General features: G+C 31.7%; 1 protein-coding gene across 14 annotated transcripts in view; it reads left to right on the forward strand.

Annotated features, from left to right (window-relative positions):
* Nucleotides 1-19,709, forward strand: part of LOC124357269 (CUGBP Elav-like family member 1) — a 1,015,984-nt gene that overhangs the window by 959,622 nt on the left and 36,653 nt on the right. For all 14 annotated transcript variants that reach the window (XM_046808844.1, XM_046808846.1, XM_046808854.1 and 11 more), the window contains 3 exons: nucleotides 7,348-7,473; nucleotides 9,672-9,751; nucleotides 13,159-13,299. In XM_046808844.1, the coding sequence (XP_046664800.1) occupies nucleotides 7,348-7,473; nucleotides 9,672-9,751; nucleotides 13,159-13,299 (347 nt within the window). The remainder of the gene's footprint in view (nucleotides 1-7,347; nucleotides 7,474-9,671; nucleotides 9,752-13,158; nucleotides 13,300-19,709) is intronic.

Consider the following 19,709-nt stretch of genomic DNA (forward strand, 5'->3'; position numbering starts at 1 on the left):
AGTAAACTGTTGTTAATATTTACTGCTTCAGCAGTACGCTGTGCGAATGTAGTGGAAGCATCACTGACCAGAATAAAGAATAAGTGCAGGTAGAAAAACTAATGCACGGCCAGGTCAGTTTTGAAAAGTAGGACAGTTAGTCCACAGGCATCGGCGTGGACTAACTGTCCTACAATCATGAATTATAATGCCACATGTTGAAATGCCACCAAAAAAATGTACAATCACATGTGATTGTACAATTTTTTTGCAAATTTATTCTGGTGCTTTCTCGTTGCCATCATGGTTGATCATAAGACCAATGTAAAAATATTCGTTAACGCTCTGCCAAATCCCATTGAGTGATATTCACCATCATTGAATGTTTTTCATATAAAAATGAAGATTCATACAACTTTTCAAGCCTATGTAGGTCAGTTGTTTTCGAGATTCATGCTGACAGACATAGGAAAATGATATTGTTCCAGCCTCACGAATAGGCTTCGCTAACGCTCATTCAATAATATGGTCCCTGTTGAAAACGGAGTGACAGTTTAAACTTATAGCCACGTGTACACTAAAAATTGCCAAACATTGTTTAATAATTTTTCCAAATTAAATTAATTGGACTGATAGTATTTACTTTTATTTCTTATATTTCAATTATTTTGTTTGATTACAAAAATGTGTTCTTCTCGTAAATGCCTAGTAGCCAAATTTAAAAAAACTGTAATCTCTTCCGGAGACGCATCTCTGGCTGGAATGTTCCCTGGATTGTTTACTTAAGGGCGGAGGAGGAGGGGAGGAGGGAGATATTTTAGGCTTATCTTCCGTTTCCGGGCAAGACCCATCCTGTCTGGCCAGGATTGTGAAACAATGTCCTAATCCTCCTTACACCAATACACCTTCCTCTCGTTGTCCGTACTTATGCTTACTGTTCAATATTTTCGTTAAAATCATAACTGTACCGCTAAGCAAATTTATAATATTGAGTAGTAATTATCTCGGTCTCAAATTTTAGAAAGAGGCTATGTGTGTTAAATAAATTACATTTCGCAATAACTTTACACAACTATGTTAAGTGTGTGAAACGCTTTCTCTAAAATACATTAATTTAAATGAAACTGCGTTCCCCCTATTAAAAGTGTGTTATTTGTATGGCAAAGTATAGGGCATGGCGTATAATACTGTATTGATAAACGCTAGTAAATTCAGCTGTGGGTTATTGATATCAAACAAATAGTGATGAATAGTTGAGATCACAAAAGCGTTCTGTTCAGTTTTATCCCATAATAACAATAGCTTAAAACACTTGTACACGTCCTCACTTTTGGTCTTAGAATTATGTTCTTTTTTTATTTTTTATTCATATGCATCCAAACTTTTTTTAGCTTTTCTTGTAAAGCGTATTCCTTTTTAATTTTAAAATGACGAAGTCCAAAGACGTTTGAAGTGTTTTCTGAATATCAGATAAACTATCGAAGAAAGTAACAAGAATATGGACGCGTATACCTAAAAATGTGATATCTACCGTAGTTCCACAAATAAAGTGGCTAAAATTATTAAATTTTAACATTGATCTTATGATGCTAATAAATGATGGCCGCCAGTGAAGAATCTCTTCGCTGCAAACAACATTTGCTGTCAAATAGCAGATATAGAACAGTTCTTATCGTTCAGTTGAACAGCCGAACTGATTACAGATGCTGATAAGGGATAGCATAAGAGGGATATCCGTGCGGATAAGCGGTCAATTAGCAAGGGAAGACCAAACTATTACTGATAAGGGAGGTTAAGGATGTCGTGGAATTGGAGAAACAACTATAACCTGCTCACAGTGCCCGGGGCTGGTCGGTCTAAGCTTGACTCTCTGCTTCTATGGATATTAGATTTAGTAGATAACTTTCCCTTGAGCTCTTGGAAAAGACTTTAAACAGAGATTTAGTGCACTTGAGTGCAAACAGTGCAAACAGAGAATGTCTCACTTGCTAACTTCAGATATTTCTTTAACGCATATTTTATACATACAATACATTTATTTCTAGGATTGCGAAAAATCCTTTTAATTTATCTTCCATATTTCGCCTCGTTTTCCTTACAACAGAGACATTTATTTAACAAATGTTCATACTTTCCGTCAATAAAAATCACGATATAAAGGATTTACACATTTATATAGGATTGTATAAGTTTTTTTAGTACCAGATGAATCGTAGACACATTGGTCCCAACAACCATTCTGTTTATTAGCTTAATCCTTAATTACCATGGTTGATCTGTTTTAACCCCAAAGATTTTGGGATTTTGAACACAAAAATGTGTATAATGGTTCAAAGAAACTTTAATTTTACTTTCAACATGCCATGTTATCTATGCCTTAATAAATATAGTAATTGATTGTATCTATTTATCAAAATAGTAATTATTTCTTTTTATAAATAAAAACTGAAATAATTTGAACTTATTTAATGTAATGAAAAATGAATATACTTTTATAAATTTATGTACTTATTTTATAAAATAAATAAACGCTTTTTGTGATTTTGTAATCTGAAAAGGTTCAATATATAAAATTATACACTATATAACATAGTATCATGTAAAATAATCTTGCACTAAAAGTTAATGCACCTTCCACTCAACTTCACTTTGTCCTTTTTGTTTGCAGCTGACACAAACCAATATAGCTGTATTCCATACAAACACTACCTGAACACTTGGAACATTTTACTGAATATATTTTGTCCTTGTTTCAAAAGCTTAAATGGCATATGCTCCTTTTCGGTGTTCGTTTCGAAGGTAGAGGCTCGTATTTTATTGCCATCCTCGTTATTTTTTTCACTGTGTGAACGTTCTGGAGCAATTGTAATTCACATACAAATGCCAGGCTTCAATAGCAGTTTTTTGCTTATCTTCCATTTATAACCTTTTAGACCTAGAAGTTTTCTAAACAAATTGAGATTTCGCTCACGACCAAACTAACTGATGACTAGAAAGGAGTTATGCTGTCCTTGATCATTTTTTTGTTTCTTCGGCCAAGAGAACAAGCAGGTGCACAAATGTTTGATACTGGTTGAGATAGTTATTGAAGTTCATAATCTTCGTCAGAAGAAAATAATATAGTGCGAATCATGACTACTCACTAACTGTTAGTGTTATGCTCATATACTTTCATTTAATTGTCTCTCTATTTCATTGGACTCACTTTTTAAATTCTCTTCTTCCATTCTGTGTTCTCTGAACCAATAAGTTTAGGGTTTCCTTCAAAATTCCACCCGAAATAAATGAAGTATAAACAAAAACGCAACTACCATGGTGAGGTCAAAAGGACCCCCACAGGTTCTAGTAAATAAACCGTGTAAGACATAACGGTGTAAGTAAGGCATCTCCAATGTAATCTAAAAGGATAAGAGAATACACAGATTCACAGTTTTTTTTGCTTATGTTAATTTGACGTATTAAAGGGAAGAAGTTCACTTGGGTCAAAAAGCCATATTATTAAGGGTTAAGAATATTTTTGAGTCATTGCTATTTATGTATGGAACCCGATTATTTATCAATGGGTATTATTTTTAAATTAATAATCGTTGCTGTAGTGATTGGTTATCTCTAGTGCAACATTTTCGATACACATAATAACGATTGTAGAGTATAATGGTACTGTGAAAAACAATGAAAACATCTTCCAACTCTCCGATAGCTTTTGTGTTTTAATAAAAGCATTTCGCCTCCATAATTTTAAATTGAAACATTAATTTTCTACTTTCCCAGCTTTGCCGAGCCCGTCTCGCACACGTTCTCACGCGTTTGCTCCTGAAATGAGAGTCATAAATGCTTGTAGATATGACACCAACCACAAGTCTTCTTATTTCCCGGAAATTTGGGTTATATTTTTAGTTTGTTGTGGATATTTATACTGTTTATTCTCGCATTATGTTTGTGATTTGTCGATTCCTGTTTATATTTTTATTTTGAAGGTAAGAAAATTAGAAAGTTATTCTGAAATATGTAGTCGTCTCGCTTCAACTAGTTCCTCTGAAAAATAAAGAATCAGAAAAATCAATGTGTTCCTGATCACATGTTTGTGTAAATAGAAAGACCTATCGTCAGTCAGATAAATAACTCCACGTATTATAATGTATAAATACATTTTAGTTCGCAATCTCATAATGAAATTAAGGATCTTATTAGGAGGTTGAGGGTGGGAACAATAATACCTCATCCTACACATGTTGGAAATGAAAAAACCCCTGAAAAAGATACATACATATTTTACAATCTTAATCATACAATAAAATATATTTCATAATTGCGCTCGTATGTACTAAGGCTAACTCAGGAATTTAAGTAATAAAATGAAATCCGAGAACCCAAACTAAAACTTACTTTGCAAGGTGTTGAAAAATTATTTAGTACATGATTTTCTTCAAGAATTACGTGTTAAACATTGCAGTGTAGGATTATGTTTATTCAGAAAACTCGATCTTCTTTTGTTTCTTCTTGCCCAAATCTATAATTTGTTATCAAATTACTGTAGTGCTCGAAATGAAGGACTAGAAGAACAGAGAGGCTGGCTTGCGGAGTGGCTAGGGTGGCTTTCCACAATTCGAAAGTGAACATAGGAATGGTAGACAAATTAATAATTAATTATCCATCACCTACACTGGATATTTCGAATTGTGTCATGGACAATTGAGCGGGCTGAGTCCAGCCAGCTCTATCGGTCCAATTAATCTATTAGCAATCCTTTTTCGCTTGTAACTGATAAGCTTATCACTGATGAACACATTTAGATAATTATTTGCAAAATAAATATGCAGATAACAACAATATTTTTTAATCTCTTGAATTCCAATGCATAAATTTTGCTAAAACTGTGTTATAACTTCTTGTTCTATTAGACACTGTAGCACATTCAGGAATTTCTGTATTAATAACACATTAAGCATGTTATCTTCAAGACCATTGTTTCATTCTTATAAAACACATTCTGAACTCTAATGGAATGAACAAAACTGCGATATTTCACAAGATAAAGAACATAGGAGTACTGTTGAACTTCTTATATATAATTATTGTCGTGAAACAAAAAGTTTCCTTTACAGGACTGGCGACCTAATACAAAGCTGTTTCGTGGCGTTTATCGTGGGATCGTTTATTTCGACCTCTCAAACTCGAATACTGTGTACGCAACTGTTACAGACGTCTATAACAACTGTAAATAGCTGCGGAACGACCAAATTAAGTTAAAGGCTCTTATCCATCTCCATTCACCTCCCCTCACCCCTCTCCCTGCGGGCTTGGGAGAGTTGTAGTCACAGTTTTCGATAAAAGTTGGGGACCGAACCACCGTTAACTTGTTTGCATAACAATGGCCAACTTTTTACCTTCAGACATCAACTTCTCTAATACTCTTTCTCTTATTCTGTTCGGGAAATTGCTGTTGTTATATTTATCTCTGAGTATTTATCAACTCCGTCAAAATGTAAGTACATCATTTTCAGTAACAAATCACTGTGTAAGAATACACGAATAAAGCAAGAGTGCTTGCTTACAACCAATCAGTCGGATTTACAATTGTAAATACGGTAAAATGGAAACATTAGCTCTACTTTAGGTCGTTATAATTGTGGAAATGGGACAAACGTTTTAAAACACCTTAAACGTATCTATGCTTCAAGTAATAGTATGATTATTCTAAATCCTTAAATTTATTTATTTATGACTACTACGTCCATTTACCTCCCTATCTTGTTGGAGTGTAACGAAATGAGGAAATCTATAATTGCCACAAAAACCATGTGTGCTGTAACTCTGAATCCTAGCAAAAATGCTCCTGTGAAGAAAATTTGCTTTCGAGTCTAGCGTAACGAGCTGAGATAGGGTTTAGAAATTGAATATCTTCTCATGTGAACAGAAGAGAGGAAACACAGAAGTCTTGCTGGAACTACTTTTCACAGCGCGATCCGACGGCCTGGCCCAGTACTATAATAACGGAATTAGTGCAAACTAGCGAAGTCTGTTGACTGGTCAGTGAGACATCTAACTGTGGGTTTGTCATTGGTCTAGTTGAAGTCTAATTTTACTATCCGATACGGAGGGAGCACGTGTAATTAGTAAGTTAATACATGTGTCAAGTATGTAGGGTGTCTCTCACTTGACTAAGGGTAGAATATATCTGGACTGGATCCCATTATAGTTCATTAGTTTACATCCTATTTACAGTAAAGGGAAGCTCATGCTGGTAAAATGGATGTTTTGTGTCATGTAAGGTGTCCAGACTACCTATCTCTATGTCGGTTATTTTTATATCAATGAACAAATTATTCAAGATTGTAAATATCAATACAAGAAGCATAGCGCATAGAACCTGTTATAAGTTAGCACTATGATAGTATTCATACAAATGTACAAAATTATAGTTGTTATTACTATTCTACACAAATAAATAAATACACTGTTGATTACATACCTAAACAGATTAATTTGTTGATAGTACACGAACCGAACATTATGTTCCCTAGGTACACATAAGTCGATTCCTACCAAATCAAAGTCTAAAGTCAATAATCGTCGTTGCGTGTAAAAGGTGAGCACTTGTTCAACTTGGTGGTTAATTTTATGGAAATAAATTTAGTATTTAGACGTCTCCAGAAGAATTATTTAGCCATGAAGTAGTTATACAGTAATTAGTGTCGCTGAACAACTATCACGATGTTCATGGATATGCTAGTGTTTGTGGAGAATAGAATCTTTTTGTATTAGATGTTTGCTTGTCTACTCTCCTTTGACTTTTCTATTGATCAATATATTAGGGTAGGATTTAGGTATTAATTATTACAACTAAATCTTTGGAGATCTACAACTAAACATCCCTAATCATAACATGTACCTACATTTATAAAACTTGCAAGACACATATTTTAATCCCCAATTTTCAGAATTAGATCATAATTAGTCAATACATTTCAAACAAGTGCTACATCTACAAAAACATCGAATACAGCATTCATCCCTGGGAGAAAAGGGTGCTTGTTATAGAAAACTTAAAAAATATTAAGTGTAATGAAACATGAGTTTGTGAAACATGTTAAACACCTAGTGAAAACGTTACATAATATAACATAACTGACTGTGAACAAAGAACAACGAAACTGGGTGCACATTACTTTGCTTGACCATTGCAATACTTGTAGATGCAGTAGATTGATAAAATCAGTTGCTGCAGAGGAAACGTCTATTTTCAGAGGTGGGGTGCACGGAACTGGACGTGAGAGGTGTGTTTGAGAAGTGTGTAGGTGCTAGTATCAACTGTGTTTACTTAGAAATCATTCCAATACTAAAGACAGTTTCTGTTGTGTGTTGCAGAGCGGAAGTTGTTCGTTGGCATGTTGTCCAAGAGATGCACGGAAGTGGACGTGAGAGGGATGTTCGAGCAGTTCGGACACATAGAGGAGTGTACGGTGCTCAGAGACAACAATGGTCAGAGTAAAGGTGAGAAAGCTTGGCAGTAGCAAGGTGGGGAAGGCCAGAGACATTTTTCTCATGACTTTGGAAGCTATTTTGATCTGGTTTGTTATATAATTAGTGAATAATTTATTCCAAACATGTCACCTTTTAAAAAGTTCAAAAATTTCTAAAGTAAACTAAATTTTAGGAGTACTGTACTTAATTTTTTAATTGGCATATCTTCATTAATTATTCTTAAATAAATAAGTCTTTTTAATTATCTACAGTAAATATGATTTAAAATGTTTTGTCTCTACTCTCGTATATATATATATATATATGAATTTATTTTCAATTTTTATGTCTGTATTATAGTTACGCACTATTGTGGCTTTAAAATTTAAGTACACTTTATGTTACTTGGTTCGAACAATATAAGTTTTTAGGTGTTACTTAATGTCTTTTATTTTGTAACCACACAACATTTTTATATTAAATAATCAAATTATACTTCAGTTTGTTGAGTTATGTTTTACCTGGTGTACATTTTTATAAAAATAAATGAATATGTAAAAATTGTAATCTTTCCTGTTATATAAAATGTTTTTCCATTTGTTAAGCATCATTAGTATGTATTTGATAGAATTTTTTACTTATATTAAGGAATGAAGTATTAAACAATATAATGACATTGTTTCTATGTAATCATGTAAACTACGAGTTTCAAATAACAAACACCTGACCTTTGCTAAATTAACATTGAAAAGCTCTTTAACGGTTTATTCAAACAGTTATAATAATGTGGTCAAGTTATTACATACTCCTAGTTTATTAATTGCAGTGCCCTAAACTTTTTGTTTTAATTGTTAATTGTTATTTCATTCATTGCATTTATGTTACGCTTTACTAAACCATGTTTGTTTATGTTTCCCTAAATGTTGTTTTGTCATTACAGTTATACAGTTGTTTACCTTCATTCTTTGCAAAACACACAGATTCGGACATTGCTTTCTGAGCTCCAGAATGATGTTGGTTAGTTCTTGACTGTTTCAGCCCATATTACAGATAAAATAGGAAAATTTTGATTCATATTTGAAATTAACTTATCAATCCAAATCACTGTTTCCAATTTTAAATTCCATAAGATTGTTTTGTGTCAGTATTGGTGCAGTTTATGTTGTTTGTGTATTTTTGTTTGTTCACCTCATGCCATTACACTCTATTGCATGATATCTTGCTTATGTTTTTTAGATTTACAAATATGTCAAAGTCTTTCTTTTATTCCTTCTCTATTCTGTATCATTTCCATTTTCAACGCTTTTTTACAGTTTTAACTTGTTTAATGGTATTTTTTATTTATTTTTACAACTCAGTACAGTACCTGTTATTTTGTAGTCTACGCTAAAATAGGTTTTTTTAAATAGCAATGTAAATTGATTTAATTATCTCATACCATTGAAATTTTAATAGAATGTTACTTATGATATACAAATCCTAATTAGCTTACTTAAGGATAAAATTTAATTTATCTCCAATCGTAAAACCTAGTTCTCACACTTTACTTTTTTAATGAATACTATTGATATAGTTGTTTTATATATATATATATATATATATATATATATATATATATATATATATATATATATATATATATAAACACACACAAAATCATCAGCTAAGTAAAACATGAACATAAATATTGTTCTTAAAATTTGGTATTAAAAAAATAAAATAGGTAAATGTAAAGAAATTAGCAATAAATAAAAACATATCAATACTCGAAAAAGAATACTCAAATTTCAATATGCATATAGTGTATGCCATGGAAGAGCCTATATCATACTATTTAGCATTGAGAGCCTATCTCCACACCAACCATTCCACATGGTTATATAGTACATTACTGATACCTAGGAACATTGTCCTGCATCGAGAACACACTGACACTCACATTAAAGGTATCCGCATCAATTGAATTTTCAATTCTTCACAGATTACCATCAATTTTATGTTTCCATGCTAGAGAAATTATATTTACATGTTGTATCATGTATGGTTCAGTGGTACCGGAAAAAGACTAAAACAACATTTTACACCATAATGAAAACTACATTGAAACTTTGTTGAAATATTTTTCATGTACCTCTGTATTGAGACAGAGTTTTGGTGGGCGAGCAGTGTCGGAGTCTGTGTGTCAGTTTGATCTCGTCCTGTATGTGTCTGTTTCTCTGTTGGTCAAGGTTGTGCCTTTGTCACTTACATGACAAGACAGTGCGCTCTCAACGCCATAAAGGTCATCCACCATTCTTTCACTATGGAGGTACGACTAACTTCCCCACTGCAGTAACTATACAATATAGTAGTGCGACAATATTCTTCCTCCATACTGACCGTGGGATCGAGTTATGTTAGAAGAAAACTGTTCATGTTCATTCGTGTTAACCATAATTTTTCTTGTTAGATAATAATAACATGAATCATATTTACAAATATTTTTAAAGTAACTATTTTCTTATCAAATAAATTGTTCTTGTTTAAGGACAGGTCAAAACTGGAGTGAATTGACTAAAATTCGAAGCATACTGTTTCAATGACATCCTTAAAATATATTTTATGTAAGCATAAATTCTGTACTCCAACATAGCCTTAAAATATCATAACTCTATCCCACTGTGGTCTAAGTTCTCTTAAAGACCAGAATTAAGATCAGGTACAGTATTTAAATTTTACATAGTGGAAAGACATTAAATTCTAATAAGTTCAATTTTAAGTAAGGACTTCAAATTTTGTATTTGTATTTTGTAAAATTTTAGGTTTGTCGTGCAACTAAATTGGAAAATTTCAATATCTATAAACTTAATAGGTTATTGTTTCAGTACGATCCAATTATATTTTAAATAATAGTCTTTACAAAATTATTTTCGAATGGGGAAACAAAAATATGTAATAATAATTCTGTTCCTCAGGGAATAGCGTTTAGAACAGCAATTAGTAGTCGGTCTCACTCAGTTTAGAGTCGCATTGAAGGTTTTAACTATATGTATTACAGCTAGACGATTATTGTACAGTAGTTTAACAGTTTTGACTGTAGCAGACGCCTTATCGCGCAGAATAGTAGGGTGAATAGTTTGGTCTCACTCAGTAAAGAGTCGCATTGAAGGTTTTAACTATATGTAATTACAGCTAGACGATTATTGTACAGTAGTTTAACAGTTTTGACTGTAGCAGACGCCTTATCGCGCAGAATAGTAGGGTGAATAGTTTGGTCTCACTCAGTAAAGAGTCGCATTGAAGGTTTTAACTATATGTATTACAGCTAGACGATTATTGTACAGTAGTTTAACAGTTTTGACTGTAGCAGACGCCTTATCGCGCAGAATAGTAGGGTGAATAGTTTGGTCTCACTCAGTAAAGAGTCGCATTGAAGGTTTTAACTATATGTATTACAGCTAGACGATTATTGTACAGTAGTTTAACAGTTTTGACTGTAGCAGACGCCTTATCGCGCAGAATAGTAGGGTGAATAGTTTGGTCTCACTCAGTATAGAGCACCAGTGTATAATGGGTTTATCAACAATTATAAATATTTAATAGTAAGATATAAAAATTATTACAATTACAAAATACTTGTGAGCAAAATTTGGCTGTGGTACAAGAGCAAAGAATTACAGTATCCCAGTTCATGATAAAGTTATCAGTATTTAACTTAACAAGTAATGTTATTAAATTATACTGGATAGAGCCAAGAATTACAGTATCCCAGTTCATGATAAAGTTATCAGTATTTAACTTAACAAGTAATGTTATTAAATTATACTGGATAGAGCCAAGAATTACAGTATCCCAGTTCATGATAAAGTTATCAGTATTTAACTTAACAAGTAATGTTATTAAATTATACTGGATAGAGCCAAGAATTACAGTATCCCAGTTCATGATAAAGTTATCAGTATTTAACTTAACAAGTAATGTTATTAAATTATACTGGATAGAGCCAAGAATTACAGTATCCCAGTTCATGATAAAGTTATCAGTATTTAACTTAACAAGTAATGTTATTAAATTATACTGGATAGAGCCAAGAATTACAGTATCCCAGTTCATGATAAAGTTATCAGTATTTACCTTAACAAGTAATGTTATTAAATTATACTGGATAGAGCCAAGAATTACAGTATCCCAGTTCATGATAAAAGTTATCAGTATTTACCTTAACAAGTAATGTTATTAAATTATACTGTAATATTCAGCATATTTGAAGGTAATCCAATTTAATCATTATATTATAAAACATCCAAATAATGGAAACTTATTTATAATTATTATGGGGTAGCCCAAGAATTTATGATTGTTTTATATTTGTAAGGTTAATATGTCGAAGAGTCATATCATAAGAAGGAATTAAGTAAATTATTTTTGCAACTTTTCGTTATACAAGAATTAAGTGGCTACTGAATGGATAAGATGAAACAATGCATGAACTGCCAGTTGTGTGACAGTATCAGAGTTGTGTGTCTCAGTCTGTGTTTCTTGTACTTGTACAGTACTTGGCTGTTCAATTCCTGTAAATACGCTTAAGATCACCTCGAGTCGCAATCATGATGTGTGAGGTGTGATGTCGATTAACTATTTTAGTGTTGCGCCGGCTTCTACTAACATCGGGAATGAAGGGCCGGAACTCAGGAACTGGTGGAACATAGGAGGCTTCTGTTAGGACCCTTGACTACCGTATTTGCACAGCACTATAATTTCTTTTTTGTTCTATGCATGAAAAATGTATTTGTTATTGTATTTTTGTAAGTAATTTTCCGCTTTTTGTAAGTCATTTACATTGTGTCTATTATTAAATGCTCGTCAACCATCAATTTATATACAAATTAAGACACTAACTGTAAAAAATATTTAGGCAACCCCAAATTTTATATTATTAGATAAACCCAATATTAAAACATAAAGTTTAATAACTTTAATAAATTATTTGTTATATATTTTTTACGGTTTAATAAATTAAAAACAACTTTACTGTTACTGCATAGTTCTAGTATTTTATTGTATTAACTATTAGAGTAAGCATAATAAAAAATTATAAAATTGAAATTCACAAACACAGCCAAAATCAAATAACGAAATTAATTCTTGTAATAGTCTATAGTTTACTAAATTTAATAAAAATATTGTTTTATAAATATTTATTTAATTTAAAATTTGCATTTCTAAAAGTATAATAAAAATTTATTTAATATACCAAAATGTACCATGATTGTCTTCAAACATAAAATTACTTTCATAAAAAAATTAAAACACTGTATACAGTAAGTAAACAATTCTAATGATAAATTACATACATTTTGTTTGTATACTATGAATAAAATATAAAATGGTTTTAAAACAATATTTAATTAATTCACTTGGTCTTATAATATGGCCAACTAAAATATTATCGATCCAACTTTTGTTATAGTATACTATTTGATGATGCATTTTCCACTTAATAATTAAAATACATTTTTTTGTAAATAAAGACCAAAATAATAATGACAGGACTTGAGTATTTTGTTTTATGATGCGCACAAACGCCAATATTATTTTGGAAAGGACAAAAATTGTTAATCTAATAGTAAATAAGTTCATGAAATATTAGTAAAACAAAGACAATCCTTGCAAAAACAAACTTCAAACAAAGAACTATGCTTTGTACATGTGTACATGTCTTGACGTGTGTGGCAGGGGTGCTCATCACCGGTGGTGGTCAAATTTGCTGATACTCCTAAGGAAAAGGACCAGCGGAGAATGCAGCAGTTACAGTCGGACCTCATCAATGCCTTATCACAACCCTCCTACTACACCGCCATGGGCCAACAGCTGGGGGTAAGTAAGCTCAGGGTCTTTTCTGAATGTAATATTATCTTTATATGAATACTCAGATGTAAAACCAATTAGTACATTACAATTAATATACATATTTATTAACAAAATAGTGTTTCATATTATAAAACCATGATTTTATTATTCTTTAGAGACGAATTTTTCAGATTAACCCACATTATTCTATTGTTATACATACAGTATATAATATAATTGTAATTTATTTGGCTGTTTCTGTCACATGTATGTTTAAATAACCAAACTAACGTATGATCGGATAACACACCTACCTGGCAAGTGAGAGATCAGGGTTTGAGTCCCGGCATAGCAAGTACTTTTTGTGGTTCAATAATTATCAAATTTAAATCAGGATATTGTCTTTTATACAAATGTTATGTTTGTTTGTATCCTATATAGTATATATAGGATACCTGGGTAAGGCGTACTGACTATATCTAATCGTTAGCGCCACAAGACTTTACAGGCAGATATGAGGTATAATAGTTTATGACAGTAGTTTAATACCCTAAATATACAACATAGTTTTTATTCATTATGTCATAGTTGAAATCTTGTTTTAATTTTTATTATTGCAAACAAATGAATGACTTAAAAACACCACTCACTAAAGGCTGGTAGGCAGTTTTTATTTATAGTGTTTATACATGTGAGAAAAGAAATCTAAAATTAAAGCTATGAGTTTCATTCTAAGAATTGCAAGTAATTCACAATAATTGAAAGGATTATGTTATCAGTGGTTGAAACTAAAATAATTCTAGAATATCAACTTTTAAATGTATCAAAATTAAGTATGCTTATGGAAATAATAATTTAAAAAAAAAAACATACAATTTTTGGTACAACGAGTTTATAAGACTCAATCATGTGCACCAATACCACAGGTCAGCTTTATGGTCAGGATTTTCTCAAAATTGGTTTTACGGATTTCCCATTGATTACAGTAATCAATGGAAAATATCTTGAATACTTACATTGTGATGTGAGATGAATATTTGAATCAAGTAACATAGTGAATACAAAAATCAATATAAATAACTATTTATTTTCAATATATTGAGAAATGAGAGAAATGAGAAAGTTTATTGTCTTTAAACATAAAATATGCAATCGACAAAGTCATTCTATGCTAAAGCTTAAATCCCACTATTATATATTGTGTACATTAACAAACTTGTCTAGCGGGCTTAGTCAATGTTACAGGTAACAATTATTACATTCTTTCATCAACCAGGCTTAGCTCTAATTCAGCTAAAATTTAAAAATTTAACAACGATATAACAAAAATTTACAAAAGGATAAATTGTAATAGATAAATTATTAACAATTAAATAAATAAACAGGGGGTACTACACTAATTTTAAAATCTTAAGGTACTAATATCACAGGCCAAATAACTTTGTACAGAGTAAAACGCTTTATCTTTGAGCCAATGTTTTAAAACTGCCTTAAATCTTTTTAATGTTACATGCTATGCCTCTTGAGGCAGTTTATTGAACATCTTTAATTTCATAATACAGTGACTACTTCTAGTTTTTTCTAATCTTATTGGTAACATTTCTATCATATGGTTTTTCCTAGTAGGATATCTGTGAACTTCTTGTCTAACCCTGAGTGTTTCTAGAGTTCCTTTAACATCAACCAAGCAACAGTAAATGTATAGGCTAGGTAGAGTCATTATCTGTAGTTCTTTAAAAAGAGGCTCACAGGACTCTCTTTCTGGGACATTTTTTATTACCCTTAGGGCTCTCTTTTGCCATATGAAAACCTGTTGAGAACCACAGCTATTGCCCCATAGTGTAATGCCATATCTAAGATGAGAATGGAATAAGGCATAATAGGTAGTAATTAGCATATTCGTTGTCACAGAATTCAAAAGCTTACGTAAAAGAAATGTGACTCTAGATAATTTTTTGCATAACTCTTGAATGTGTTGGTCCCAGCTCAATCTACTATCTAGGTGAAGTCCCAACAGTTTTACAGGCTTTACATCTTTATAAATATAGTGAGTCAAGGAAAAAATAATTTTTTCTGTTTTGTTACTATTCACAACAAGGTTGTTTGCTTCAAACCATTCTAATGCAGTTTCTATGGCTTGTGTTTCGTCCTCAAGCAGTGTATCCAAACTTTTATTCCAGCTCAAAAGTGTAGTATCATCAGCATATAAAACTGATGGGCAAGGTAAATTAAAAGCTATGTCATTCATTGATATGATGAATAAAAATGGTCCAAGGACAGATCCTTGGGGGACTCCTGCATTCACACCTTTAAAACTTGATTTTTCTTTGCCCTGGACCACCATTTGTTTTCTATCGTTAAGGTAAGATGCTAATAAATCAAGTTCTTTATTCTGTATTCCATATGCAAACAGCTTTTTTACTAATAAATTGTGCGAGATACAGTCAAAAGCTTTTGTCAAGTCAATTAAAGTAGCAGATGATATTAATTTGTTCTCAAAATTAAAAATAACTTGTTCCACAAGTTTTTCTACTGCTTTTACTGTATTTCCCCCCGGTATGAAACCAAACTGTTCATTACAAAAGAGGCTATTTTCAGTAAAATAGCCGCTTAACTGTTGCTTAATACAAGACTCCAATAATTTACTAAAAATGGGAACCAGAGATATTGGTCGATAGCTTGATGGGTCATTTTTGTCTCCTTTTTTAAATATTGGAGTAACTTTAGCTATCTTAAAAGAACTGGGATATACACCTTTCTCTAATACCCTATTAAAAAGAAAATGTAGGGGCTCTAAGATTATTTCAATAATTTCTTTAACAATAAAGTTTGAAAACCCATAGTAGTCTTCACTACGAGATGTACTTAGATTTTGCACACTTTTTAAAATATCAACTTGTCTAATTGGTTTCCATTTAAAATGTTTTCCATCCTCAGAACAATTTGTGACATATGTATTTACATAATCAATGGCTTGATTCTCAGTTACATTTCTATTAGAACTACTTAAACCTAACTTACCTACTAAATTAACAAAATAATCATTAAACCTTTCAGAATCAATAACACTAACTTGACTAGAGCTGTTACTACCATTGCCATTATTTGATTGAGCTTTAACTATATTCCAGGCGGCTTTACATTTATTTGAAGCATTGGCAATAAAGTTTTCATTGGCATGTTTTTTTTCTAAAGTTATTTTGTTTTTGTAAATTCTTTTTGCATCAGTATATGCTTCTTTATGTTTACTTTCATTTATTGTACCCTTACTGTTCTTGTATCTGTCATAAAGTAAAATGATGAATTCTTTCATTTTTTTCAGTTCTGGTGTAAGCCATTTAATTCTTGGCCTGTTAGGATTTTTTAATTTAACCTGTTTAATTCTACAGCATTTGTTATAAGAATTTGTCAAAACAGAAATAAAATATTCACTACCCTCTTCTACATCGGACATACAATATAGTTGCCTCCAGTCTCTTAAAACTAACATGTCTTTAAAGTTTAAAATAGTTGTAAGGGGTTAAATCTCTAATATTTTTATATAAATTGCTTGGATTATGAGGCCTAACTTTATTTGCAAAAAATAGACCATACAGCTTTGCAAACACAGCTGCATGATCTGACAAATGTGGTTCAATAACCTGACATTCTGTATTATCTTTGCTAATATTTGTAACAATATTATCTAGTACTGCATCTCCCCTAGTTGGGTTGTGATTCAAGCAATATAAATTAAATGATCTCAACAAATTCAGGAAAGACTGTGATTCTGAGGTTATTTTACCAATATCTATATTGAAATCTGCTGAAAGTATAATTTTTTTATCACCGTATTTTTTATTAACATGTAATAAAAATAGCTCTAATGAAATCAGAAAACAATTTACATTAGTGTCAGGTGTTCTGTATAAAGAAGCAATTAAAAGATTTAATTCAGGCAAAAATACTGCTGTTATTTCAAAACCAAAGTCATAAGCATTGAGTCATTGCTGATAAGAACATTTTACATCTCACTGATGACAATATTTGATCAGTGGTTTTTTCAAACTTTCATGTACAAAACAGCTGTGCTTATAGTTCTTTAGTCTTCTACTCTGGTAGCTACATTAGCTTATTTCACTTCCCTGAGCATAGAGCTATTCCAAGGATTACATTCAGATGGGGGAGGGTTGTATATTGTATCAGTAAATTAAAAACAAAAAACATATCCTGAATCAGGAAACTAAATCTAATTCAGTACACTACTCAAGTACAAGTATATTTAATAAAACATAGTTATCCTTATTTATATGATGATATTCATGTGTTAGATGCGTTTACATTATGTTAAAGATTTATAGAAAAAAGGCTCCTCTTGTGATTGCATTTAACAGGCTTAATTGTCTATGTTTATTGTTTAATTGTCTAATCAAATGTATTTAAATTAATACTTTTTTCATAAAATTATTTATGTGTAAAAATTTTAAAGTAAGCAAAATGTAGATTTTTTGTTGCAACTAATCTTTTTCCCCTACACATAAGTCCTAAAGAAGTGCTTGGCTGTCGCAATGGTTGGCATTAATCATATCAACTTCTGTAAAAGAGCTCAGGCTTGATTCAGATCCAAAGTTGAAACAGCCTGATTAGCACATTCATGTGTAATAAAAATAACAAATGAGTGTCACAATACCCCCAGTGGTAACTTTTGGGAATATTTGTCTCCTCTTGGACGAGGCACTACCAGTGAACATTTCTGCACCATTTATCCGTAGTGAATTGTAATGTGTATAAATCTGTGTGAAGTGCCCTGGCGGCCGTTTACTTACAGTCGTTAGTTCCGGCCACATCCGTTTCTGTATCGCTCTGTCTTGCTCTCGTTCACTAATGCTTCTGATTCAATGTTCTTTAAGGGCCACTGTGTACATTTTTCTAGTTACTCTAGTAAACTTCACAACTACTTTTAATTAAACTTGATTTATCCAACAAATTTTTGTACTTGACAAATAAAACTGTAAATTGTGATTATTAAGTATAAGTTTTTACCATGCAACACATTATGAGTTTAGCAGAAACCTATGGTTAAAGTGACACCTGGATCACGTTCATGTGATTCTTTTTCGTACTATAACAAATGAAACCAAGATAGCATTATGAATTAAATGTTATCCGCTGATTACTAACTATAATCGGAGTGATGTTTGTGATAACCATTGATTGGAACCCAACTAACTTCGAACTACAGTTAAATATCAAGGGGCTTCTTTTATTCTTCGAATTAAGAATAGTTTTATGTAATTTGGTAAACATTACCCTTTATACAATCCATCAGTCGCTAACTTAATTATATTACACTTCTCACTGATAGTAAATGTTTTAACCTTTCTTTGAGCACTCATTGTCACTCGCATAAGTAAAAACAACCAAAGGTTAAGTACAGTACTCTAGCGTGTGACTTGCAGACAAAGGACTGGCAGGCAGCAGACAGATGACTCACCAACAGGTCACACACACTTCTCTAAGCCTACATTTTATTCATAAGGTTTTCGAGATAGTGAGGTCTAAGAAGAGAATTATGGTATTAGAGGTACTGATAATTGTGTAATGCGATTGCAGACTTATTCTCACACTAAATACTAACAGTTTGAGAAATTTTCAAACTACATTAAGAATGAAGGTTTCAGATGCCACTGACTTGGTCAACAATCTGCTCTTCTGATTTCTTTATGATTTTAAAACCATATAATTTATTTAGTTTAACTCAGAGTGTTGGATACTTAAGTGATTGAATAACATTATTCAAAAGACATTACTCTAATCTACAACGTTGATATTTTTAAATGATACTAAGAATTTCTGGTGACATCAAATTCAAAATTCAAATTATTTATTTCTTATAAGCTACATTTTTTACATGTATATCTCATACATCAACTTTAAAACTGTGATACAAGCTAATTATCCTTCTTAATACAACTAAAACATATTGTGCTTAATAGTAAATAAAACTATGTGGTGTTCAAAAATTCTTCCAGGGAAATAAAACTCATGTCTACTAGGTCTTTTTTAATGTGCTTTCAAATGGTCTGCCTTGGCATGATTTTACTTCAGAAGGTAACTTATTAAAGAACAAAAATCGTGCATGAGACACCAGACCCTGGGAGAGAGTTAGACAATGTCTGGGAATATGGCAGTCATTGCCCTGCCAGATTGAAAACCTGTAATTCGCATTAACGTTCTGGAGGTTCCGAGAGTTCCTCAGGACATACAAAATAGACTTAACAATGTAAAGTCCAGTAAACACAAAAATTTTAAATGCTCTGAGAACATCCCTGCATGAAGTCAGTGAGAGATATGGAATGTCTATTCCATAGAACATAAGGGAAAAGAAACAACCATGATACACACCAACAATGCTTTCTGGTCCATATATGAATGTAATATCTTAAAAGAAAAACAAG

The sequence above is a fragment of the Homalodisca vitripennis genome, chromosome 3, assembly GCF_021130785.1.
Source record: "Homalodisca vitripennis isolate AUS2020 chromosome 3, UT_GWSS_2.1, whole genome shotgun sequence".
In the NCBI taxonomy this organism is placed as follows: Eukaryota; Metazoa; Arthropoda; class Insecta; order Hemiptera; family Cicadellidae; genus Homalodisca; species Homalodisca vitripennis.